Here is a 27,110-nt window from a genome sequence, read left to right as displayed (position 1 = left end):
GCTGGAAGAGTCTCTCGCGTGGGACTGTGTCAAAGGCCTTGCGGAAGTCCACAAAGCAGCAGTAAAGCCTCTTCTTCCGCGCCTTTGCCCCATCAATGAGGCAGCGTAGAACGAAGATGTGGTCAATGGTGGAGAAAGCTCGTCTGAAACCTGCCTGGCCTGGAGCTCGTAAACCCTCGATCTCTGCGTAGTAGCTGAGCTGTGCCTCAAGTACTGCTCCATATAGCTTGGCCATCGTGTGGCCAATCATGATAGTCCTGTAGTTCCCTGGGTCCAGGGTGTCGCCAGATTTGTGGATAGGCACTATGGTGTGCTGTGTCCACTCCTCTGGGAAGCCCTCCCCTATAGCCCGGTTGAAGACATGTGCAATCAACGGGGCTATAGTGGAGGCCGCATAAATGATGTGCTCACTCTGTAATCCAGTATGGTCAGCTGATCGTCTGTGCTGCATGCGGCGTATGGCCCTCTCTACCATCTCTGCTGTAAAGAAGGAGGAGCACGTGGGGCGTGGCTCGTGTGGTTGTGGGATAGGAGGCTGCCCTGGCACTTCATAAAGTCGCTCTGCATAATCATGCCATATCTGTGGATCCTCAATAGCTGTAGTCGGACGTGCCTCGCGCAGGGTGCGCCATGCCGTCGCGCTATCCATGCTCATGAATAGGCGGTATAGCTCAAGCTCCTGTGCCTCTTCGAATGCTCGCCGCTTTTGGCGTGTCAGCGTCTTCATATGCCGTCTGGCCTCTCTCTCTGTGATCTCTCCTAAGTCTCGCCGTGCACGGAGGCGTCGGTATAGCTCTCTGCACTCATCATCATACCAGCGGTTCTGAGGCATAGTCCCGGGGGGGGGGAGTGCGTCCTGTGTGAGTGGTGTGTGGAAAAGAGCTAATAGCTGAAGTGTGGAGAACGGAAGAGATATGTGATGTGAGAACTGAGAGTGGTGTGGATGGGTGGAGGAGGCATAGGCCATGTTCGACCTTGGCCGAGTAAAGAGAGGCTAGCTCATGTGTGAAATGGATGGTGGTGTGTGGAGTGTGTGCTGTGGAGCTGTGTGGGATGGTATCTCCGGTGATGGAGAAAGAGAGGTATGTGTGGTCGGCTCCGATGGGTATGGGTGGAATGGTGAAGGATGTGATAAGGTGTGTAGCCTCCCTGGGTCCCAGAATATAGTCGACTGTACTCCCCCCTCCTTCTGCAACTCCATGTGGCATACAAGTCAGGCCCCCTGAGGTGGGCCACTGGACCATCCCGTTATAAATAACGAGACGGTGCTGGGAGCCAAGTCGAAGTAGATGTCGTCCGTAGGCTGTGACTGGAGCTCTGTCTGCTGTATCTCTCATAGTAGCCTCCTCATCTAGAGTGTGTAGTGCCTCTGGGTCCTCATGGTCATATGCCTCACACTGCTCACTGCGCGTACGAGCATTGAAGTCTCCCATAAGGAAGACTTCACCCAGTGTGGAGTACTCCATAATCTCCTCCGTGAGGCATGCGTACGGTGACTCCTGCTCAATAGGGGCGAATCTGGAGCCTGTGGGAGCAAAGTAGCAAAGGGCAATGTAGACGATCCTGTCTCGCGAGAGCTCGAGGCGAATCCACATGTAGCGGGCCTGTGGGTCCCGGGCAACAATCTGTAGTCTGCTGTGAAGCCCCTATCTAAAGAGTATGGCCACTCCTCCTGAGCCGCGAGTGGTGTGCTGGCGCATACATCCTCGATGTAGAGACTCCCACTGGAATCCATGTATCCGTGGTAACCCTCTCTCCGGGCTCTCGTGTGTCTCTGTAAGTAGAATGATGTCTCGACCTCTCATCACCTCCTCAAGTCTCTCTGGGTGTGTCCATAGGTCTCCATTGCAATTCCAAACCGTGACATGAATCTCCTCGTGTGTCCCATAGGCCGCGAGTCCCTATGCGATGGTCTTGCCATCAATGATAACCCTACCATCTCGATATACTGCCTTCTTCCCTTCTCTGCGGGCTTGGTGGACTCGAGGCATGCACGCGCGACGGTGATCTTGTTGCATCTTTGTGAGGTCATCATCAAGATAAATCGGGGGCCTTCTATCCCTCTCAAGATGACCCTCTTTCGGAGGAAGGAAGTTCGAGACTCCTCGGAGGCGAATTGGAGGATGACAGCTCTTTTCTTTGGATCTTTGCCGGCTCTCTAAACTTTGGAGAAAGGGATCTCTTCTTCCTTGTATCCCACTTTCTTGCATAAAGCTTTCCCATCGCTTTCGGGTGTAGACCCTTCTTCTTCTTTGATGCCGGTCACTCGCACATTGAGACGGCGAGCTTGTCGCATCTTCTCCTCTTCGATGGTTGTGTGTACGATGAGTACCTCATCTTTTTGGGCTTCCTCTCTTGCTACCTTCTTGATGTTCTTTTTGACCACTTCGACCCATCCTTCTTTGGTGGCCTCTAATTTGTCCTCAATGCTTGCGGTGAGGGCTTTGGTGATCTCCTCCTTGAGGGCTTCCTTAGCCTCCCCTTTAATCTCTCCTTCCTCGGGGGTGAGGGATGTGATGGAAGCATGAAGGAGATCGATTTGTGCCTTCATCTCTTCTTGCTCTTTCCTCCATCTCTCCCTCTCCTTCTCGTTCTCCTGTTCCCTTCTCTCCTTCTCCTCTTTGAGATTTTGGATTTCCGCTCTCATGTCCTCCTCCTCTTCGTTCCATAGCTTGATGAAGGTGGCTTTCTCCTCCTTCCATATCTCTCTCTCCATCCGCCATTCTTTCATGTCCTTCTCCAGTTGTGCAAGCCTCTTGTTCGTGAGCATGAAGGACGTTGTCTTCGTTGTCGGTGTCGGCGTCTTGATGATGGGGGAAGACATGGTTGTCTTCGTAGCTACCTTCTTTTCATATTGTGAAGAAGAGGGGAGAAGGGGAAGAGAACACTCAGCGTGTGTGTATGTGTGTAGTGTGTGTGTGGGTATGTATCCGTATGTGTGTGTGTGTGAGAGAGAGAGAGATGGCTGCGGGTACGGCAATAAGCAAGACGGTCAGAGAGCAGGGGGCAGCGGGCAGGGGATGGGGATGGGGTGTGTGTGTTCAGTGGATGGGCTGGAGGTAGCGCGCTGGTCGTCTTGGCGTGCAGGGAGCAGCGCACGGGGGGGGGGGGGGGGGGCACCGCGCAGGAGGGAGCAGCGCACAGGGGTGGGGCAGCGCGCAGGGGAGGCAGCGCGCAGGAGGGAGCAACGCGCAGAGAGAGAGAGAGAGAGAGAGAGAGAGAGAGAGAGAGAGAGAGAGAGAGAGAGAGAGAGTTGACACGGCACGGCAAAGTTCCGCGTCGAGATGCCGTGGCCTCAAAGACTGGCGCCCCTTTCGGTATTTCTTTATTATTGCTCAGAGCAAAAGTACAACTCCCGAGGGTCTTCTCCACTCAGACTCTACGTCTAGATGCTCTGCAAAGCGAGGCCCCAAGGGTCCTTATAAAAATAGAGCCCCAAAACCAATCAGTTCAAAAGCACTAAACCCCAAAAGCATCTGCTCCCAAAAGCTAGTGATGGAGACTCCAAAAGCAGCCAGCTTAATTTGCGGAAAAGCTTGCCACGTGGCATCAGCAGTGCAAAACGCAGAAATTCCGTACAGCAGTGCCACGTCAGCATGTCGTCGTATTTTACGGAAAACCTCCTCAGATATCAAGATCTGGGTTTTTAGGGTTTCAGGCCCCACGGCCGGTGCTCATAAGTTCTTTCGGTTCAGTTCTCTTGTCCACTCGGCCATTTCTCTTCCTGTTGGGCATGCCACGTCATCACTTTGTGACACACCCTATAGAAGATTGCAACTGCTGCTCAACTGAAATATTTGGCTCACTCAAAATATAAGTGGTCATGTGTCTGCGCTGGAATCGTTCATGGAAAATCCTTACAGAAATAGCTGTTTTTTAATCTCCTTTAGAATAGCAGACTGATTCGTGCTGAGCTCACAGTAAGAAGTTTGCTAATCCCCTTTAGAATAGCAGGAGAGAAACCTTTACTGCTTCTTGTCAAAATTTTGGTGTTTTTCATTCCTTCTTCACCCATTTATGCTTGGAGTAGTAGCAGTCATGGTGGAAGTATTAGCTTCTATTTGGTTAATCAAATTTTGTGTTGGAATAAAAAAAAATCTTAATCAAGCATTGTGCTTAAAACAAGAAGTTTCTGCAAGAGATTTTTGGAGGTCGGAAGTGAGGAGTGGTCTTTTCAACGTGATATTGAGGACAAACATATTTACTTTCCAAACGGTCTAAAAAGGTCACATATTTATGTTTGTCCATAATGTGACAATTTCTGTGCATGCTTATAGGTGCTGCTTGGTTGTGGCCTCGGTTTGCTTTTGATTGCATGTAAGTTGTGTTTGCAGAGAATTCAAATGGAGCACCATATGCTTGGGACGAACAGGCTGCTGTTGTAAACATGTTAAGAGAGATTGATATTCATCTTGTATCATATCCCAGAGACGTGCAGATACGAAGTATGTGTCCAAAGGTAAGTAATTTGCGACCTACTTCGTCCTTTGTGGTTTTCTCCATTTGTAATTACATAATTTCTGAGTGCACATAACACATTAAAAGCGTCAGATTAACATTGCTTTTTATTCCTGATTTGCTTCATATCAAAGAAATTAAGATCATGTCCCATTCTGACAGTGTGTAGGAGGTAGTGGTAGAGAGAGGAGTCTTTCGATATATATATATCCTAACGGGTGAGCTTGGTGATTCATTGGCTCTTTTATTTGTTTTTCATATAGTAACCAAAGTACTAGAGTTCTTCAACATTAGGAGCTTGACTGCTATTTAGAGTTGTATGTTTTGTGTAGGTTGAAAGCAAAATGGAATTGCTTTCGTAGTACTTGTGGTTGGTCGGGATATACCGAGGTAATCAATCGAAAGCTTAAAGCTGCTGCAAGAGTTGAGTCATGCCATATATACTGAGTGCAGTTGGGTTTTGGTCATCCTTTTCTCTGGAATGTAGGTACCAAAAAGACTTCCAGGGATAAAACAGCAGGCTAAAACCTTACAGAAAGAGCTTTTTGAAGACCGCGCTCGATTACTTGATTTGTCAGACCCGGTATGTTCTTGTTACACTTTTAATATCTTTGTCAAGAACTAGTCTATTTTCAAGAACTACATGAATTTTTCTGTTTTCGCCATTGAGAGCCAAGAGTCATTGTGCACAAAAGCCTTAAAAGATCGCTTTCAATGTATTACTGGGGGACTATTTCTTTTGGCTGCTTTGAACAGTGGAGCTTGTAGTGTTCTCAAGGGTGTGAGACAAAAACTTCAAGCCTTATACTGAGGGTGGGATATGGGCTTGTCTGGTAATGCTTAAAGATTTCTAAGCTTTGCTTCAGCAGCTCATATGCTTGCCGTTTTGTCAAGCGCATGAGCTGAAAACGTCCAGCTTGAATTGAAGAGCTTTAAAGAACCAAACCTTGTTTCTCAAACTCGGTTTCACCTCTTTTAGTGAGGGTGGGACATGGATGTAGTAGGCAGTCACATGCTTCTAGTGTTGTGAAGCACTTGAGCTGAAAATTTCAAGCTTGTAGTAGAGCACATGCTGAAGATGCTTTTGGATTCCAGCTAAATAAAGAGTGAAAAAAGTTCTAAAAAAGTAGTTGCTTTTCTTTTTGTCCCCGTTTTCAGCTCAATTGTGAGGATTGTTGTAGGCACAACTATGCCTCAATTGTGCTTGTATATGGTTTGCAGCAACTAGGCTACCTAGAACTTCAGGGGATCTCCGAGCAGACGTTGAAACGCAACGGTGTCAAACAATTGCGTAAAGGCCCAAATGTAAGGGTATCTATCACTCAGGTTATCTTATTATCTCTTAATATTTTATGTTCTCAGGTTGCAGTGGATTCTTTTTCTGCTTTTTCAGAGCTTGCTAGCTTTCCCATACAAGCATGGTGGAGAGATAGTGAGTTGCAGATACTACAACCATCACTTTGAGTTTGAGGAGGTAATTTCTAACCTAACAGATGAAAGAAGTTGTCATAGAGCATCTGTTGTCCACGATTTCACACTCATCTAGAGAGGATAATGGAGTGAAATGGAGCAGAATTTTCTGAGTACAAATCTATTCCATTTTTTCCAGGAAAAATGTGCTTTCAAAATTTTTTATGGCCTTGATGATATCAAGGATGCATCTCAAGTTCTTATTGTAAGTACGATTCCATGAGACTATCCATTTTTGGTCTCTTAAGATTTATTTAATGCTCTTCTGATACACAAAAATGACAGGTGGGACACGAGCTGGATAAGCTAGCGCTAGAAGAGGCTGGTTTTCTTAATTGCGTCAGTGTACCAGATTTACCACATTGTAATCCACAAGTTAAGTCTTTGGAAAGGAAAAGCAAAATACAGGTCTGTAAAAGCTTGTGAGCTACGATAGATTGCATAGGTGTGCATGCGGGTGTATTATTAGCAAATGACTGTGAAACATGTATTAGCATATCTGCTGTGCTGATTATTGTGACTAGCTTGAGCTGAATGTATGTTCCTTGGACACTGACTCTTTCTATTGCTTTTCATTTTTTAGAAGTGTACAATTAACATCTGTCTAGAATTCCTGGTTATTTTTCATTTGTTTTGAGTTTCAGGACAAGAATTTTGAGTATCTGCTTGACTGCCAAGAATATTTGGCCAAGGTACAAGGTGTTGTATGAGTCATACGTTGCCTCTTTGCCTAGTGCTCACTATTTTACTTGTGAACTACAGGTAGACTCTTTTGTGTTAGCACTTGGGTCCGATGATAATCGCAAGGCTCTTACGGAAGAGCTTGCACGTAGGCTTGGCCGAGAACGGTGAGTGGTGATTTTATGGATATTGTTTTGTATTAGGTGCTAAAATATGGGCAGTGGTCTTGTTTGGTGAGTGGTTATTTCTTTGTGTGATTCTTTGGCTCCTCTTGAAACCAGGTGCTGGCGTGTGAATTGGCCAATTGATGAAGAGACTGGAGCTTTATGCAAGGATGCAATTGAGGTTCGTTTCAAACAGACTGTATAGGAAATAGGCTCATTTCTTTGGAAGATTGCTGGAAAAACCCTATTTTGAAGAGATAATAGGTTTCGGAGGTTATGTAATTTTCTTGTTGACCAAGAAGTCTACATGGCTGTTCTCTCGAGAAAGTGAATTCATTGACGAAGTTCTTCAATTGGATACATGCTGACAACTTTTAATGCACAAGATGTTGTAAAAAACACTCAGGCATCTGTTTGTCTTTAATTGTGCAAGGTACTGCGATTGAAGGGCTCCCAAGCACTACAGGACATGATTAAAAATGCTGAACTCTATCCTCTCCATGGGCTTTTTAGATTTTGTTACTTTGAGAAAGAGATAGATGATTTTTATCATGAGCGGTCAGGATATGAACAAGGGGTGTCTTCTGGATGGAAGTCACTTGATCCATTCTATCGGGTAAGTGATTTTTTCTATTGCATTAAAAGAATGTTTGTAAATGCTTTCTCTAGCCTTTCAAGGGGTCAATTCCCCTTTGTTTTTCTGGTGGCTTGAGCTATAATTGCATTAAAACTGTGAGAGTAAAGAAAATACACTTTCAATTTGTGAATCCATTTCTAGAGGTTTCTTGTTTGGCATGTTGTAAATGGTTGGCACCACATGCCGACTGGAGAATCACTGATACAGACTTTCAATTCAATCAGAAAGAACAGAATTTGAAAAATAATTCACACTTTATTCTTGACTTGAAGCAACACCGAAGAGGCAGAGTTCCCCTTCAAAGAGTGTTGCCCCCTCAACTTGTCGCCCCTGGCGGTATTTCTTTATTTAATTTGTCAATTGTCGTGGTAACGATTTCTCCGTAGGATCACACACTTTTGACCTGATCTGATACAATCTGAGTGCTAATGGCACCCTGGCCTCTCTTTTATAGGCACTTGGCCTGAAAAGAACTTAATGTCATTGGCTATTAAAAATATAGCCCAAAGCAACTCAATAATCTGTCCGGTATTAGAAACTGGTGCTCAAAAGCAGACCTCAGCAGTAAAGTAACTGCCAGGTCAGCACTATCCACACTGCTAGGTCAGCAGCTGCCATGTAAACGTTGCCATCATACGCTGTACGGACTACCCGTGTTTTATGGCGCACTTCCCGTAGCTGTACCGCAAGTCTGGGTTGGTCTATTCCAGCTCTGATTGGGAACAGTCATGCCACATCATCCTTTTGTGACATGTCCATTCCATTGCTTGTCACTTGTTGATTCACAATCTATGAAACCTCGCTTTTAGGTTGCTTACAAAATGATGCTTGTGCGAATTTTTGTTCGTTTCTGCAGTCCACCTTTTATGTGTTTTGAAAATTTACAAGAGTTGATTCACCATTGAGGATGTGTACAGGTGATTCCAGGGGAGGTCACCTTGGTCACAGGAGTTCCAAGCTCAGGAAAGAGCGAGTGGATTGATGCGCTTCTGTGTAACCTGAACCGGGAAAGGAAGTGGAGCTTTGCTTTGTGTTCCATGGAGAATCAGGTAGTGACAAAAATAACTTCTTCTTTTGGCTTTTCTAGTGGTCCCGTCTTAGCAGTGGGTTTCATCTTTCTTCCACAGATGGGCATTAGTGTTCTATGCGAGCATGATTATATGATTTAAAGTGCGATGCTGGTTGTTCTTGTAGCTTGTGGGTCATCTCCTCAAGAGATTGTCCAATATTTGTCGTATGTGAACCGTGGCTTACAGATGATCCGCCACAACACAACAACAACAAGAATGCAGGCAAAATACTTGGTGGAGAGAGATGCCATTTGTGGTTGGTGATTATTGTTTCCCAGGGCCAGGGACCTATAATACACGGCAGCTCCATGCTCCTCTTTCTTACTCACCCATGTATGCCCTCCAGGGCTGTGTACTCCCATTTTGGAATCATCTTCGTTATGCCCTTATTGAGGGGGTTCCTCACCTCAATGCTTCAGGCTTAGGGCTGTCAAATGTTTTCTGGCTCAGCAATATTGATGACTCTCTCGCTGCTCTCCTCTCCCTTGCATGTTGTTGGCTTTGTACTATCTGTTGCACATTTTGTCATTTCTAAGTTGGTGTTTGCTGACTTTGAATGGTCTCTAGGTCAGTTTTTGGTTATATAGATACCTTATCAGCATCTACTATTTAATTCTTGTTGTTTAATGTCTTTGGTTCAATCCCCCCCCCCCCCCCCCCCCCCCCCCTCTGCGGCTGTATCCTAGTTACCCATCGGCTTCATTACCCTTGTTGGTAAGTAGAGGTTCTTTAGGATGTAGGATTTTTCCTTATTATCTCTCTCCCTGACAATTGTATCACCTCTTGTGTGGTTGTAACTTTTGGTCTTATATGTCATTTTGGCCTTTTGAAGACGTTAATATAACATTTCATTTCTCTCTCTCTCTCTCTCTCTCTCTCTCTCTCTCTCTCTCTCTCTCTCTCTCTCTCTCTCTCTCTCTCTCTCTCTCTCTCGCTCTTTGATACTTTAGTAGCCTCAGCTATGATGTATGGGGTACAGGTATGGGGACCTTCTGTAGGCCAGGATGGTTGGAGATGTATGGAGAGGCCCTTGGTATCTATGATCTCCCGATTGATTAGAGCCAAGGCCTCCGTACCTCACGCGATCATTCGGGCAGAGCTAGCTGCCCCCCCCATGGAGATTGAGGCGCTTACCAGATCAGTGTCCTTTGTGCACAGCCTATGGGATACTACTAGAGACAGATATGCTAGACTGGCCCTTGAGTCTTCCAGACAGTTAGCTCTACAGGGGGACACTTCATGCTGGTATGCACAGATGACTTCATGGTTTCAGACGCATGGCTTCACCATGGACAGGTTGCCCCCTTTCCAGTATTCTCTTCAGGCACCCTCGCTGTCTCTTACACGGGTGGAGATCACTAGACTCATTCGTCAGGACCTGATCCAGCTCGACACCAGGAGGACATGGATAGAGCCGCCTCAGGAGTTGAGCACGAAGATGGCTTTCTATAGAGAGCATCTTCTCCACCTCACAGGAGATGGGTTTGTGATTCGACCCAGCTACATGGACACACATATGTCTCATGGTTTGCGTTGTGCCATTGGTCAGATACGCACATCCTCACATCAGCTCGAGATTGAGACTGGTAGATTCAGAGGGATACCAGCAGACAGCAGGATATGCCGATTATGCCAGAGAGAGCCAGAGACAGAGTTGCACTACATATGTCATTGCACAGTGTTCTATGAGATACGGGGGCGTTTCCACTGCTTATTCAGAGAAGGTTTTGGTCCTCTATCTAGGGTCATGAGTTATGAGGATCAGAGATGTCTTGGACTATATCTACTTGAGTTACACAGGTATAGAGACACTTTACTGGGGAGAGCTAGAGAGAGGCAGTCCCAGAGACACATTACAGATTTCTTTTCACTAGATATGGGACAGCCAGAGGAGCAGCCACCACCGCAGAGCTCGTCCCACACTCATTCGACCACTACTGGCACTCTCATCGACCGAGCATTGGAGCTACAGAGATACAAACGACCGCGACTGAGGAGAGGAGCTACACAGCATCGACGGAGACTACAACAGAAGATTCGAGCCATACTCTCTCGACATCCAGAGTGCAGATGAGGATGGATCCTCACCATTTCTTCCATCTTTGTTTCACACACTGTTACATCCAGTTTACTGGGTACCTATTGTATCAGCTGCTACACCCACATAGTTTTAGATTGTAGTAGTAGTAGTAGTATTTTGTTCCACTTTTAGTTCTTTTCTAGTTCTTTTGTACCCAGACATGGTATTAGATTCACTATTTTGTAACTGATTGGTCTCATAGGTCATTTTGGCCTTTTGAAGACGTTAATATAACATTTCATTTCATTTCATTTCTCTCTCTCTCTCTCTCTCTCTCTCTCTCTCTCTCTCTCTCTCTCTCTCTCTCTGTGACAAAGCTTTGGCTCTTTGACACTTTGGTCACTTTGGCCATGCTGTACGGAGTGGAGATATGGGGCCCCCTCAGTCGATCATCATAGCAGAGCTGGCAATACTGATGGATGGAGATATATGGAGAGGCGCTTGGTGTCTATGATTTCTATGATGATTAGGGCCAAGGCCTCAGTACCACATGACATTGTTAGGGCGGAGCTCGCTGCTCCTCCATTGGTAGTGGAGGCACTCACTCGATCAATTTCTTTTATGCATAGCACCTAGGCTCTCCCTAGAGGCTCGATTAGCACACTAGCCTTCGCGACAACTAGCATTGCAGGGAGATAGATCATGTTGGTATGCAGAGATGGCATCTTGTTTCAGTTACATGGCTTTAGTATGGATCGGCTACCCCCATTTCAGTACTCTCTGGATGCACCCTCCATCTCCCTCACAGGGCAAAGATTACCAGGCTCATCAGATAGGACTTGATTCAGTTGGATACGAAGAGGACATGGATACAACCTACACACGAGTTGGGTACGAAGATGTCTTTCTATAGAGAGCATCTTCTCCAGTTTACAGAGGATGGTTTTGTGATCAGCCAGGATACATGGATACTCATCTATCCCATGGGATACGATGTGCTATCGGTTAGATACGCACATCCTCACATCAGCTAGAGATCGAGACAGGCAGATTTAGAGGAGTACCCGCTGAGTCCAGGATTTGTTAAGTGTGCCAGATAGAGCCTGAGACGGAGCTCCATTACATATGTCACTGCCCAGTATACTATGAGATACGAGGCAGCTTTCACTCTCTATTTAGAGAGGGTTTTAGACCACTTTCTAGAGTCATGAGATACCAGGATCAGAAATGCCTCGGATTATACTTACTAGAGATTCGTAGACACAGAGAGGACCTCTTGAGGTGAAGAGTGTCACGATTGTGACTATGTTGCAATATTACATCTACTCCTAATTGCAGATACGCGAAGTGCCATGCAAAGGAGATCCCCTGTGCTTGGATGATCACGACCCTTCGCTCAAGAGACGTGCCTCTTCGCCAAAAGCCACACTCCTTCGACGACTGGTCTCACCCCTTCGCTCTACGGGTGCGACTCTTTGCCCAATGGTTGCAGCTCTTCCCCGAAAGGATGTGTCTTTACGTCTAAAGTCATGTCTCTTCACTAGGAGACATGTCTTTTCATTTATGTCTATTCGTCTCCTATATAAGGAGCCTATTGTACTCAGTTTTCAACAAGTCATTCAATCAATCAAACACAGAGTCTTCTGAGTATTTCTTTGAGTTCAATTCAGTTTCTTAAGTCTTAATCGTGAGTTTAAGTACTTAATTAAGGATTAGTACCTAGAATCCTCACAATGGTATCAGAGCAAGTTTTTTTCCGGGACCCGAAGGTTGTGAGCCTCTCACCCTCGCCGCTACACTCTACCTCCTCCCTGGAGTTGCATGGAAGCAGACGAAAGGTGGTACACACACACACACACACACAAACGAGCATGAGGTAACTTGAATTGTTTTATTCACTTCTATACTCTACACATATAAAGACGAGAGACGGGTGTGCGTGGCATACCCGAAAAACCTTGTACATTGAGAAGGCACCCTGCCCCCTCAAGGGTTGCACATAGGGTGTGCCCCTTCGCGGCACCCTTCCCCAGGGCCCACACACTTCATGGCAAAGAAAGCATGGCATACCCCCAGAGTATGCGTTGGAGTCCGATTCGTGAACCTCTTCATCGGGATGTGTCCTTTCGGAACTGATTCGCACACTTTGATGTGAAGAGACACCACCTCGTACCTCTTCACCCGGTACCCACCCTCCTTCAATTGGCGTCCTGACGGTTTTCCACACACCTATGCCCTGCAGCCAGCGTGGGGTAATTTGCAGCCAGTGTGCCCTCTCAATCAGCACAATACAGCCAATCAGCCAGCATTGCACAATGGCACATTTGCGGCCAGCAGCATATCCAATAGTGCATGACGGCACATTTACACCTCTTCAGAAGAGCCCTTCGTTAATAATTCTTTGCTGGCCTCCTTACGTAAAACATCTGCAGCGCCCAATTATTAAAACCAGCAGCGCATCTTCTTTTCCTTAACGCTGGACATTTTTTACGCTGGCAGCCAGCCCATATACAATTTGGGTTTAAATTTTTGAAGCCTTTCAACTTACTACTCAATAATGTGAACAGCTGCAAAGCGTAAAACATTTAACAAAAACAAATAAACTCCAGCGAATGGCCAACCTGCATGCGCTCCTTCGTTTCTCCAGTGCTGAACTTTCGGGAACTCTCCCTTTATGCGCAACATGGCTGATGGCGGACTTCATGTACCCGCGCTTTACATCAAGTACATAGAGCCTATTTCGGAGGAAATCTTGCCCGAAAACCACCCTCCACGCGAGGTGATCATTATGCGGGATACTCCAGAACCCGACATCATCGTGATTCGAGATTCACCATAACCGAAACCCGTTCCAGACGTGGGTGGTGTGGCATATTTACTTGACGCGCGAACCACTCCATTTGCCGCACTTCGAGTATATCCTTGGCCGAGTCACCTTAGATGAAGACGCAAAACGCTTTCCGAAGTCGTCTTACTACTTCTCGGACGAATGCCACTTGTCTACCATCTTCTTCCGACGCTTCAGTGGTCGACCAAGAAGAACCACTCCAATCAAAGGCTTCGGAACTCAAATTTTCTCACCCAAAGCATGGTTTCTCAGAGACAACTAGACACAAAGTACCTTCGTGTGAGCAACAAAAGTCTCAGCATGAATATTCTTGGAAATGCTACAGCTCTAAGCAACCAACTTCTTATTGGAATCATTAGCAACAAAAGCAGCAATATGAAGCTTCCAAAGGATCATCAATGATATCGAGATGGGCTTACTTAGTGGCACATAGATCCGACCCTAGTCGAGTACTCGGTCGTGAATGCCGCGACGCTGGACAAGTTCCCCCTCGCGAGCCATGCCCTACATTTAAGTCTTTCTTATTTGATGGTGGTAAAGTCGAAGATTTATTGATCCTTTCCTTGTGCAAGAGGATCCTTCAGACGTCTAAGAGGCGACAACTCCCTCAACCTTCCCCTTCTCAATTGGAAGCCTTAATACCCGCTGAGAAAGCTGAAGATTTAGAAGATTCCAATTCTTATGTGACAACCAACATGCACATAACCCCTTCTATGGCCGTCATCCAGGCAGAAAAAGTTGCCTCATCACCGCCCTTGCAGAATACAGTCTTTGTTTCTGAACAGATACCAAATGCAGTGGTGAATGATAAGGCTTAAAACTTGAAGACTCCAGTCCTTGCCTTCAACGATGCAAAAGATAAAGCAGATACAGACTCTTGCAACATGACTTTAGTCGCTGCAAATGAATCCTTGGACACGAATTGTTCTAGTGATAAACCTTTACAAATGGATATACCTCCAAACACTACTCTGTCTCAGTCTACGACATCCCTTCAGGAGGATTTTACTGTTCCAGATAAACCAATGGAATACCTTACAGATTTTGAACCAGTCGTCATCACTCAACAAAAAAATCAACTCAGTTTACCAATAGTTTCACTTGAAGCAGATAAAGATTCAATCTTTTATTGGACAAAGCTCGAAGTTACAAAGGCACTTATCAAGTTGCAGATATGATCAGTTTTCAGTTTGGCAAAATAGTCATGGTCAATAATAGTGCCATGACATGGGACTTAACAGAAAGAGCTTTGGATGCAGAAGCACTACAACAATACATTTCCTTCTCCCGGAGTTTTCTTCAACTACCTTGGGTTTTATTTAAAGAGGGAGGGAATGTCATGATTGTGACTATGTTGCAATATTACATCTACTCCTAATTGCAGATACGCGAAGTGCCATGCCAAGGAGATCCCCTGCGCTTGAATGGTCACGACCCTTCACTCAAGAGACGTGCCTCTTCGCCAAAAGCCACACTCCTTCGACGACTGGTCACACCCCTTCGCTCTATGGGTGCGACTCTTCGCCCAATGGTCGCAGCTCTTCGCCGAAAGGATGTGTCTTTACGTCTAAAGTCATGTCTCTTCACTAGAAGACATGTCTTTTCATTTATGTCTATTCGTCTCTTATATAAGGAGCCTATTGTACTCAATTTTCAACAAGTCATTCAATCAATCAAACACAAAGTCTTCTGAGTCTTTCTTTGAGTTCATTTCAGTTTCTTAAGTCTTAATCATGAGTTTAAGTACTTAATTAAGGATTAGTACCTAGAATCCTCACAAAGAGGGGCACAATGAGAGAGAACCAGCGACAACGGCAGATTACAGATTTCTTTCAGTCACAGACAAAGGAATTCCAATAGCCCCCACAACATAGCAGCCCCAGAAGGCATACTGCTTGATCGGGCGATAGAGTTGGGGCGATCACGTTGCCCAAGGATGAGGGGGTGTCACCAACGTGTGACTACTATCTATCCTTTTTGTTGATTTCTTTCTTATTATCTATTTACTTTCACTTTTTGGAAACCCCTCGGGAAATCTAACTGCCCTGCATTGCATAGCTAGTGTGGAACTGTCCAGAGGGAGTCCAGGCCTGAGGGCAAGAGAGCACTAAGCTTGGACAAGGACTATGGTTAGCCAAGTGGGGTCATTGACTAGCCAAAGTGGAATCCTTTGCTACAGAGGCTACATTTCAGTTCTGGATGTGGCCGCAGTGTACAAAGAGGGTCGGATGACCTAAAAAGATACAATGGCAGCATCTCCTAAAATTTAGGGAACTGCTATTTTGGGACCTGAAAATGTGTTGGCGTCATTATCTCCGGAATGACAAAGGGAACATTTTCTTACTCTGCCGTGAAGTCAACTGGGCAACCGGTTGGGATATTTTTAGGCGGCAACCCCGAAACGGGAAAATGCTTGTAAAAGTGCCAAGTGGCACCTTCTGGTGCACTTGCCTTATGCAACAAGAAGTGGCGCTGAATTTGAAGAGGAGAGAGCCTCATTTTCAGATTTTGTCACAGGTTAAGAGCTATGGAGTGCTTGCTTTCCCTCTTATGCACAGTGCGGTGCCAGGAGTGATGCCCTGCACGCTACGCACTGCCCTCTCTCTCCCCTTTGGCAGTATGTTATGCCCCTCTAGTGGGCTCTTCATTTGACCAATGTACAGTTGTGTGGGTTCATGCGCGATTGCCGAGGCAAGAGCCTCTTGCACAGGTACTGGATTAGCTAGCGGCTAATCCCCCCGCAGGTACAGGTGAATTCGGAGAGGTTTCACGCCAGAAATCTCGTCCGATTCAAAGGGCAAGTAGCCCTACAGGTGCGGGAGCTCGAGGACTTGCTAGGGATGCGACCGGCACGCGAAACGGAGCCCGAAACAGCGAATTACAGCCTGCTGTGTATTTTTGCAGGTTTAGGGTTTTGGCCCTAAACGGACCCTAATACCCCCAGGAGGTTCGGGGACGCAAGGGGACCGCTGTACAGGTGATCTGGCGCATTTTCAGGGCTGAAAACAGAGAATTCAGCGTGCTGCAGATTCTCGCCAGGTTTTGCAACGCGCCCGTATGCGTCGGGAAAGTCAGTCAATGCGTGGGAATACTGACCGTGAAGGGTTCTAGTACAGTTATGCTGCCGAAATCGGGCTGGAACAGTGGAAATTCAGCCGAGTTTGTGCGGGGCAGCTTGTAGGAACCACAACGTTTATTCCCTCTTTTGAACAATAAAGAAATACCGAAAGGGGCGCCTAAGTTAGGGGCCAATCTGGTGTCTGTCTACTCATACAGGTGCAATCTAGCAGCGTGTATCCCTCTCCCCTTTGTTGTGTCTTGAAAGTACAGGTAAAATAGACGACTAATAATGGGTGAAAGCTAAATCAAGGTTTAAAGTAAAGTCTACCGCCCTTTTTGGATCGTACAGGCCGGTTTCATGGTTCCATCGACGGGATTAAATCACTTTTTCCCATAGAAGTGAGCCTTGGTCAGTTTTGGGCTTGAAGACACAAGGGATCATAGACCAGACACAGGGAATTGCAATTATGGCTGACAGACCAGATGATGTGACTGAAGAGGTTTCCTCTTCACAGGGTCAACAGACACATGAAGTGGGTGAGTCCTCAAGACCACCACAGACTGATGATGATATATTCAGGACCCAGTTGGCTACTGCTGTGGCTATGTTCACACAAGTAATGCAGAATCCGAGGTTTTTAGCCTTTCTGCAACCTCCGGTTCCGTCTTAGCAAGTTGGGTCACTGGATCATATTCAAAAGCCTGTTAAGGCTCGAATACAGGTGATTCATACCGCACAGTCAATGGAAACACCTGTACACTTGACGGAGAACATGCAGTCTCCACAACGTATGCCTAAGGTGCAAGAACAGGTGGCTGAGATGCCAGTTTTTCAAGCTGTACCAATTCAGCCCGCCACCTTTCAACAGCCTATAGCTGGTTCTAATGGGCAGGGAAGCAACTTACAGGCTATGCAAAAGGTCTTCCCACCACCTTCAGTACACCCTGGCTATTTTGGAGGTGGATCGGTATTCCAGAGCATGGTTGGTCATGCACCTGGAAATCAGTTTTACACGCCAGGAACAGTGTTTGGCGGTGCTCAAACGATGATGCCTAACCCCATGTACAGTGTCATGGGTATGCAACCAAGGTTTCAAAGCACTCAGGGACAATTTGGGATGCCACAAGCAAATTTTGGTATGGCTGGAATTACAAATCAGCAGCCAAATATGGCATTTCCAGGTCAAGTTAATAGCGGCCAAGGAACACAGATGAACCCTAATAGTGTTCCCATGTTTCAGTCACTTCCATATGACAATTTAACGCCGCTGGAGAGGCCAACTCCGTACAAAGAAGGTGGCAAAGGAGTGTCATTCACGACCTTTACAGGGTTTGATGACAGGAAGAAGGCTCTTTCATTCCTCCAGCAGTTTGACAAGGCCTATGCAGGGGGAAACTTTACAGAGGCTTCAAAGGTCCGCAAGGCAGCCACTTTCTTGACAGGGAATGCGGGACAATGGTGGACAACTTTATTGCTTCAAGGGCAAGCTCCGTCCACATGGATTTACTTCAAGCAGATTTTTGCAGCAGCATGGTTATCTGATGACTTTGAAGCAGATGTCATGACAGAATGGCACCAGCTTAATGCTGCCACTTGCAGAAATCTGGATGATTACAATCGGAAGTTTTGGAAAGCTCTACTTCCAGTAACTTCCTATAGGTTTGTGCCATTGACAGAACAGATTGAAAAATACTGTTGTGGCCTACCTAAAGGATTGAGAAAGTACTGTACGAAGACAAAAGTCACTACTTTGACGCAGCTCATCGAGGTAGCAAACACTGGCAATGGTTTGCTCAAGGGAGAAGATTGTGAATTTAACACTGGCGTCAAGGCAGGATCAGGCAAGAAAAATTCAGCCAAGAAGCACGTTCCCAATGAGGCTCCTAAAGGGACTCAGGAGTCAGCCAACGCAGGGAAAGACAAAGCTACGGCTGAATCAGAAAAAGGACCAGCAAAGAAATGGAAAAGACGTTTTCCTCGCAAGTCAGAAGAGCAAAAGAAGGTCCTGAGGACAGAGAACAAATGCTTTATATGTGAGCAGCCTGGCCACATTGCTTACAACTGTCCTACAAAGAAAAGGCCAGCTGATTCTGAAGACAAGGAGGACAGGAAGGGAAAGAAGCCCATGGCTGGTCTAGTGCCAGATATGGTGGGCGACAAGCCAAATTCAGATGCAAGTGAGCTTTGCAGAGCATGGGGAAAGGTTAGGGATCAAACAGTGCTTATCTTCTTTGATCCAGGTGCCAAAGCCAACTTCATTTCCCCAGAATTGGCTTCAAAGTTGGGAATCAGACCTGAAGAGATGGGGTATACAGCAGAGGCAGGTTTGGCATGTCCTGGCCATACAGAGGCTGTGACACCCATCATTGGAAAGTTGCGTCTACATATCCAGTCCTATGTAGATGCTGAAGAATTTTACATCATGCCACTGGACGGATGTGATGTGTTGTTAGGTATTCCTTGGTTATTTCGTGTACAGGGAATCATGGATGCCTACAACAAAAAGATCACTGTACAGAGCAGGGGAAAGACTCACATTCTGGATGTAAAGCTTAAAGGGGAGTCTATTCCTACTGTATCAGCTTCTGTTATTACTTCTGTAATGAAAAAGCATCTTTCTGCGTACTTGGTTTTTGCACGTGAAGTGTTAGATTGTGATAAATCAAATTTATCTGTGCTAGATAAAGAAAGGTCAATGTTTTTACAACAGTATAGTGACTGTTTTTCCGATTCATTACCGTCTCAATTACCGCCAGAGAGACCCGAGGACCATGCGATAGATTTGGTGCCAGGCAGTAGCCCACCAAATAAGCCTCCGTACAGGGTTAGTGCGGCTCAGCAGAAAGAGATAATGGGCCAAGTACAGGAGTTGTTAGAAAAAGGGCTGATTCAGCCCAGTTCATCTCCATTCTTTTCTCCAGTGTTGTTGGTGCAGAAAAAGGATGGCTCATGGCGTATGTGCGTCGACTACCGTGCACTGAACAAGAATACCATCAAGAATAGGTTTCCTATACCTAGAATTGATGATATTATGGACAAATTAGAAGGAGCAGCTATGTTTAGCAGGATAGATCTAAAGAGTGGGTACCATCAGATCCGCATTAGATCAGAGGATGTGTACAAGACTGCTTTTAGAACAACGTTTGGCCTTTACGAATTTTTAGTGATGCCCTTTGGTCTCACAAATGCTCCTGCTACGTTCAATAGGATGATGGACAGAATTTTCCGTCCACACCAGCAGTTTGTTGGTACATTCTTTGATGACATGATAGTCTACTCAAAGAATGAAGAGGAGCATAGGCATCACTTGGCCATTGTGTTCAAAGAGCTACGCAGTCATAGGTTGCTCATCAATGCAAAGAAAAGTGAGTTTTTTCTGGAAGAGATTCACTTTCTGGGACACATTGTCTCAAAGGATGGTGTCAGAATGGATCCTGCAAAAGTTGAAGCGATCAAGTCATGGCCAAATTTGAAGACGGTGCATGATGTCCGAAGCTTCTTGGGACTATGCTCCTATTACAGAAGGTTTATCCGAAATTTCGCTGAGATTGCTTCACCTTTACATGCTCTTCAAAAGAAGGCAGTCACCTTTAGATGGACACAAAAAGAGATTTCAGCTTTTAATCTCTTAAAGGAAAAGATGACTTCGGATCCAGTCATTGTGTTGCCAGATCTTAGGAAGTCATTTGTGGTCCAGTGTGATGCCTGCGGTAGTAGCATTGGTGCTGTGCTAATGCAAGATGGCAGGGTAGTAGCCTATGAGAGCAGAATTTTGCAAGGGCCAGAGATGACCATGCAGGTCTATGAGAAAGAGTTACTGGCTGTGATTCATGCGCTCTTAAGTTGGAAACACTACCTGCTAGGTGCAGATTTCGTTGTCCAAACGGATCATCAGACCTTGCGATACTTCTTGACACAGACAAAGTTATCTGAGAAGCATATACGATGGGCAAATATCTTGTCCATGTTCCATTTTCAGATTGTGCATGTGGAAGGCAAGAAGAACGTTGTGGCTGATGCCTTGTCAAGGAAGCCACAAATTTCAGCTGTGTCGATTCCTTATCATCATGAACTTGATGATATGAGAGAACAGTATGCAAATGATGAAGATTTTGCAAGGGTCTTCGAGCAACTAATGGATGGACAACGTCATGAACACTATCTTCTTAAAGACGGGTTCATGATGATGCATGGCAGATTGTGTGTCACAAAGCCATTGCGACGCAAAGTTATGGAAGAGAGTCATGTCCCACCGTATGCAGGGCATCGTGGTATCGATGCTACAGTTAAAGCGGTTGAGACATTCTTCTATTGGCCTACATTGAGAAGGGATGTGGATGCCTTTGTGCGAAAATGCCTAATATGCCAAAAGGTCAAGTTTGACAGGCAAAAGGCACCAGGGTTATTGCAACCACTACCTATTCCAGATAAACCATGGGAAAGTATTGCTATGGATTTTATCTTTGATCTTCCAAGAACGCAGACAGGAAATGATGGTATTTGGACCATTATTTGCAGATTCAGCAAACAGGCTCATTTTATTCCTGTCAGGAAGAAGATAAAGCCAGATCAGATGGCACGCTTGTTTATGAGCAATATTTTCAAGTATCATGGGATGCCACAGTCGATTATTAGCGACCGTGATCCACGCATGACTAGTTTGTTCTGGAAAGGCTTGTTTGAGAATATGGGTACCACGCTCAAATTCTCTTCGTCATTTCATCCTCAAACAGATGGGCAGTCAGAAGAGGCAAATTCTACTGTCCTAGATCTGTTGAAGTGCTATGTGTCAGAGCATAAAGGAAAGTGGGAGCAGTATTTGCCATTGGTGGAGTAGGCATACAATAATACAGTGCATTCATCAACTGGTAAGGCACCTTTTGAGATAGTTGAAGGTGGCAAGAAAGTTCCTGCCATACTGCATACAAAGGACCAGATATTTGAAGCAGATAAGTATGTTCAAGACATGGATGAAATGTACAAGAAGGTCAAAGTGGCCTTAGAAAGGACTCAGGCAAAGCAAAAGAAAGCAGCTGATCGTCACCGTCGTGAAGTAGTATATTCACTTGGTGATTGGGTGCTTCTACGGTTTGAAAAGGCAAGGTTAAAGAAGATGAAGGGCAAGGAAAGACTCTTTCCAAAGCTCAGCATGCGTTACTATGGGCCTTTTCAAGTGTGCGACATAATCAGTGATGTTGCATATAGGCTGAAATTGCCTGACAGTTGGAAGATTCACAATGCGTTTCATGTGAGTCTTCTCAGACCCTATGTGGGTGATGTGCCAGAAGATATGCCAGCTGAAGATCAGCCGGAAGTCGAGGAACTTGACGAGATCTTGGTCCCTGAACAGATTTTGGCACACAAAGAAAGAAAAGTGAAAGGCAAGGTTGCTAGGCGTTACTTGGTAAAGTTCAGAAACTATCCACAAATGGATGCTAAGTGGATGGAAGAAGGTGAACTTGCAGAGTCACCAACTGTGTTATCACTTTACCTGGAAGCCTTCGATTTGCAACCTACCTTGACCCCTTGAGTTTCAAAGCTAAATGGATTGTCAGTGTGACAATGGCTTCTGAAACAAATGATGTACATGGTATTTAAAGTGAGCTCAAATGAAATACCTGTTACATGAATGTTAGAGCTGTACAGATTGTCAGTTTGGCAATTGCTCTTATGGAATGTCCAAAAGTTTGGTTAGTGCTATAGAAGTGAGTATTTCTTGTCAGTTTGTCAAGGATACAATGATTGCTTCTATTCAGGAGTACATGTGTAACTGCATTCTTAAACTGTCGGTTTGGGTATGCTCGAAAGTGTTACGGGATCCAACGTGTACTATAAGACAGTGGCAAAATGTGCAGCTACCATTTCGTCATTGGAAAGTTAGTGACTCAAAGCAATGGCAGAGTGCGAAGCTACCACTATGTCATTGGGACAGGGTTCACACGCAGGCAATACATGAGTCGACGAGGTGTTGAATACACCAGGGTTGACAATGAGCATGTATGTGTCGTATATGTGTCGACAGGTGTTGAATACATCAGTGTTGACAGTGAGCATGTACGACATAGATGCAAACGAGGACGTTTGAGATTTCAAGAGGGGGGTATGTCACCAACGTGTGACTACTATCTATCCTTTTTGTTGATTTCTTTCTTATTATCTATTTACTTTCACTTTTTGGAAACCCCTCGGGAAATCTAACTGCCCTGCATTGCATAGCTAGTGTGGAACTGTCCAGAGGGAGTCCAGGCCTGAGGGCAAGAGAGCACTAAGCTTGGACAAGGACTATGGTTAGCCAAGTGGGGTCATTGACTAGCCAAAGTGGAATCCTTTGCTACAGAGGCTACATTTCAGTTCTGGATGTGGCCGCAGTGTACAAAGAGGGTCGGATGACCTAAAAAGATACAATGGCAGCATCTCCTAAAATTTAGGGAACTGCTATTTTGGGACCTGAAAATGTGTTGGCGTCATTATCTCCGGAATGACAAAGGGAACATTTTCTTACTCTGTCGTGAAGTCAACTGGGCAACCGGTTGGGATATTTTTAGGCGGCAACCCCGAAACGGGAAAATGCTTGTAAAAGTGCCAAGTGGCACCTTCTGGTGCACTTGCCTTATGCAACAAGAAGTGGCGCTGAATTTGAAGAGGAGAGAGCCTCATTTTCAGATTTTGTCACAGGTTAAGAGCTATGGAGTGCTTGCTTTCCCTCTTATGCACAGTGCGGTGCCAGGAGTGATGCCCTGCACTCTACGCACTGCCCTCTCTCTCCCCTTTGGCAGTATGTTATGCCCCTCTAGTGGGCTCTTCATTTGACCAATGTACAGTTGTGTGGGTTCATGCGCGATTGCCGAGGCAAGAGCCTCTTGCACAGGTACTGGATTAGCTAGCGGCTAATCCCCCCGCAGGTACAGGTGAATTCGGAGAGGTTTCACGCCAGAAATCTCGTCCGATTCAAAGGGCAAGTAGCCCTACAGGTGCGGGAGCTCGAGGACTTGCTAGGGATGCGACCGGCACGCGAAACGGAGCCCGAAACAGCGAATTACAGCCTGCTGTGTATTTTTGCAGGTTTAGGGTTTTGGCCCTAAACGGACCCTAATACCCCCAGGAGGTTCGGGGACGCAAGGGGACCGCTGTACAGGTGATCTGGCGCATTTTCAGGGCTGAAAACAGAGAATTCAGCGTGCTGCAGATTCTCGCCAGGTTTTGCAAAGCGCCCGTATGCGTCGGGAAAGTCAGTCAATGCGTGGGAATACTGACCGTGAAGGGTTCTAGTACAGTTATGCTGCCGAAATCGGGCTGGAACAGTGGAAATTCAGCCGAGTTTGTGCGGGGCAGCTTGTAGGAACCACAACGTTTATTCCCTCTTTTGAACAATAAAGAAATACCGAAAGGGGCGCCTAAGTTAGGGGCCAATCTGGTGTCTGTCTACTCATACAGGTGCAATCTAGCAGCCTGTATCCCTCTCCCCTTTGTTGTGTCTTGAAAGTACAGGTAAAATAGACGACTAATAATGGGTGAAAGCTAAATCAAGGTTTAAAGTAAAGTCTACCGCCCTTTTTGGATCGTACAGGCCGGTTTCAGGGGGCCCTCTCGACATCGACGTAGATTGCGACAGAGGATCCATACCATAATAGCGAAACATAAGAGCCGTCAAGACAAAGTGCTTACCGTGGAGGATATTGAACCTCTACAGCCTTTTTGATACTGATGTCTCTATTGTTAGAGAGCTCCATTGTATTAACCCCCCCCCCCCCCCCCTATTTTTTATCCCCCTTTGTATCAGCTTTCACCCCACCCCTACCCACTATTTTCTTTTCAGTTCTTTGTACTTTTGTACCCAGACTTGGTATTAGATTCACCACATGTAACCTTTTGGTCTCTTAAGTCATTTTGGCCTTTTGAAGACGTTAATATTACATTTCATTTCACACATCTCTCTCTCTCTCTCTCTCTCTCTCTCTCTCTCTCTCTCTCTCTCTCTCTCTCGCTCGTCATTACTTCTACAAAGACATGGACACAATATGCATCCTCTCTTTGCGCAGTAGTAGAGCAACTTGTCGGAGCTCTGTTCTCCCACTTCTACTGTCTTCACAGTAGAGATGGTGAGGCGAGTCTTAGCAGATTGCACATAGGGAGAGCATTGGATCATGATGGCATAGTAGAAGGGAATTTCATACGTGCTAGAGATCATATTGATGGTTTGTTGGCCTCCATGTTCAATAGAGCCATGTGTGAGGGTTTCGAGAGACTTGGAGGAAGTCTACGATTGTACCACTACCCAAGTTAGGAGATCAGACCCATCCAACTAGCTATTGCACTATCATGATTGGCCATTGATTGGCCAAGCTATATGCATCTTTACTTGAGCATGAGTTGAGCAGATGTGCAAAGAGAGAGAGAGAGAGAGAGAGAGAGAGAGAGGGTATATGAGCTTGTGGGTAGGTTGGATTCAGGAGGGGATTCTCTACACTTGGGTCATATCTTCATGCATAGAGTGATCATCGAGGAGGGCAGAGAACACGGTACGAGGATTTATTGTAGCTTGGTGGACTTCTGCAAAGCCTCCAACGCAATCCCGAGAGCCACATTGATACAGAGACTACATGACTTGGGAGTCGCACAAGAGCTTGTAAGGGGTATCATGGCACTCTATGACACAGTTATAGGCAGTTTATGGACAATAAAACTTGCTCACTGAACTATTTCTCGGACGTTGTTTGGATTGTATATTGATGAGATTTCTGACTATATTAAGATTGTGGGGGATAGAGCGACACAATTGTTAGATACATGGATGCTGTAATAGACTGAGACACTCCAAGCCAAAGATCTAATGCAACACACGAGAGAAAATTGAAAGAATTGAACAAACTGAAAGAGAGAGGCGACATGGCACAGCGAAGTTCCGCGCCTAGAGAGACTGTCCCCAAAGACTGGCGCCCCTTCTCAGTATTTCTTTATTATTATGCTTCACAAAATACAATGTCTGAGGGTCCACTGGGGAGATCCTCCACTCTCCCCAGTGCTCCCATGCTAATCTGCCTGAGAGGGGGGCCCCTTGCAATTCTTATAAAGGCGTGTGGCCTAAAAGCAATACATGAAAAGCATCAGATTCAAAAGCATCAGGCTCCAAAAGCTATCGCTACCAGCAACCATCGCTATTTACGGAAATTCGTATGGTGGCCATGTCATCAACGTAAAATGCAAAGGTCCGTACAGCTTGCCACGCTTTCAACACAATTTGCGGGCGTTCGTAAAGTTGCCACGTCAGTACGTTCCACGCAAGGCTTGAGAGTGTGTTTGAAAGGTTTCAAGAGACTCACATGAAATACATTGTGAATCTTCCAAGTATCTTGCAAATTCAGTATGAAGAATACATCATAAATCTTCTCTTGAATCTGGAAAGGGCCATAATACCTCATACTTAGCTATGGAAAAAGCCGTTCCTTTCCCTTTCGTTTCCTTGGGCGTGTCTTCTCAAACCATTAGAGTATCCAATCATCTTCCTTCAGCTACAAATCGCGTCGATGTTTGTCGGCTGTCTTCTTATGCCGCGCTTGGGACTTCTCAAGAGCCTCGTGAACCTTGGCAAAAGCAGTGTCCAGATCTCGAGTGTACTGATCTGCTTGGAAAATCTTATCCTTGGTGCTTAGAAATGGTGGTACCTTCTTAGCATCCTCGATGACCTCAAATGGCACCTTCCGCGTCGATGAATGAGCTGTGTTGTAGGCATACTCCACCAAGGGTAAATACTTTTCCGATCTGAAATATAAGACTTTAATAAATCTAGAACCATTGAATTGGCTATCTCAAATTGCCCGTCAGTTTGTGGGTGGACGAGGACGAGAACTGCAACCGCATGCCAATGTTCTCCCAGATTGCCCTCCAAAACAAACTAGTGATATGGGGATCTCTGTCCGAGACTATGTACTCAGGCATGCCATGTAACTGAAAAATCTGTGAAACAAATAGTTGCACCAAATGATTGGGCTTGATTGTCTTCTTTACCGGAATGAATTGAGCCTGCTTGTTGAATCTGTCGATGATTGTCCAGATACCATCTTGCCCACTTTGAGTCTTGGGAAGATAAAAAATAAAATCCATGGCAATGCTTTCCCATGGACGGAAGGGTATGGGTAAAGGTTGTAGAAGTCCTGGTGCCTTATGCTTGTCAAACTTGACCTTTTGGCATACTAAGCAACTGCGAACAAACTCGTCCACATCCTTTTTGAGTCTCGGCTAGTAGAAGTAACGCTCAACACCCTTCAAGGTGGTATCTATGCTGCAGTGGCCCGAAAAAGGTGGACAATGGCACTTTGTCAAAACCTTTTCCCTCAAAGGCTGTCTAACACACTACATCGTTTTCCGCATGAAATAGCCGTCTTGTATGGAGTATCTTGCAACGGTCTTCCCACTGTGCAATCGTTGAAAGATGTTTGCAAAATCAGGATCTGTGGCGTACTGATCTATGATATCCTCAAAGCTTTGATGATGAATCGCGGAAATAGCCAGAACCAAGGGCTTGCGAGACAATGCATCTGCCACTAAATTCTTCGGTCCCTCAACATGGACTATCTGGAAGTGAAACTGTGATAGAATGTTAGCCCATCTCATCTTCTTTTTCGAAAGCTGCTTCTGAGACAAGAAGTAGTGTGAATTCTGATGATCAGCCAAGACAGTAAAGTCAATTCCGAATAGAAAATG

The 27,110-nt window shown here is 45.7% G+C and overlaps 1 protein-coding gene across 3 annotated transcripts in view; it reads left to right on the top strand.

Annotated features, from left to right (window-relative positions):
• The window catches only part of LOC147463232 (primase-helicase Twinkle, chloroplastic/mitochondrial-like), an 86,097-nt gene that overhangs the window by 41,081 nt on the left and 17,906 nt on the right, over positions 1–27,110 (top strand). For all 3 annotated transcript variants that reach the window (XR_015185019.1, XM_086487792.1, XM_086487789.1), the window contains exons 2-14: positions 4,335–4,459; positions 4,621–4,676; positions 4,791–4,848; positions 4,946–5,041; positions 5,680–5,763; positions 5,852–5,932; positions 6,068–6,133; positions 6,214–6,336; positions 6,573–6,620; positions 6,691–6,776; positions 6,891–6,954; positions 7,207–7,389; positions 8,328–8,459. Coding sequence is in view for 2 of the 3 variants with exons in the window: in XM_086487792.1 (XP_086343918.1) it covers positions 4,335–4,459; positions 4,621–4,676; positions 4,791–4,848; positions 4,946–5,041; positions 5,680–5,763; positions 5,852–5,932; positions 6,068–6,133; positions 6,214–6,336; positions 6,573–6,620; positions 6,691–6,776; positions 6,891–6,954; positions 7,207–7,389; positions 8,328–8,459 (1,202 nt within the window). In the remaining variant the exon portion in view is untranslated. The remainder of the gene's footprint in view (positions 1–4,334; positions 4,460–4,620; positions 4,677–4,790; positions 4,849–4,945; positions 5,042–5,679; positions 5,764–5,851; positions 5,933–6,067; positions 6,134–6,213; positions 6,337–6,572; positions 6,621–6,690; positions 6,777–6,890; positions 6,955–7,206; positions 7,390–8,327; positions 8,460–27,110) is intronic.

This window comes from Adiantum capillus-veneris, chromosome 2, assembly GCF_014529385.1.
Source record: "Adiantum capillus-veneris isolate H3 chromosome 2, ASM1452938v2, whole genome shotgun sequence".
Lineage (NCBI taxonomy): Eukaryota > Viridiplantae > Streptophyta > Polypodiopsida > Polypodiales > Pteridaceae > Adiantum > Adiantum capillus-veneris.
The sequence above is the reverse complement of the archived record's forward strand: the minus strand, read 5'-3'. Positions and strand labels throughout refer to the sequence as shown.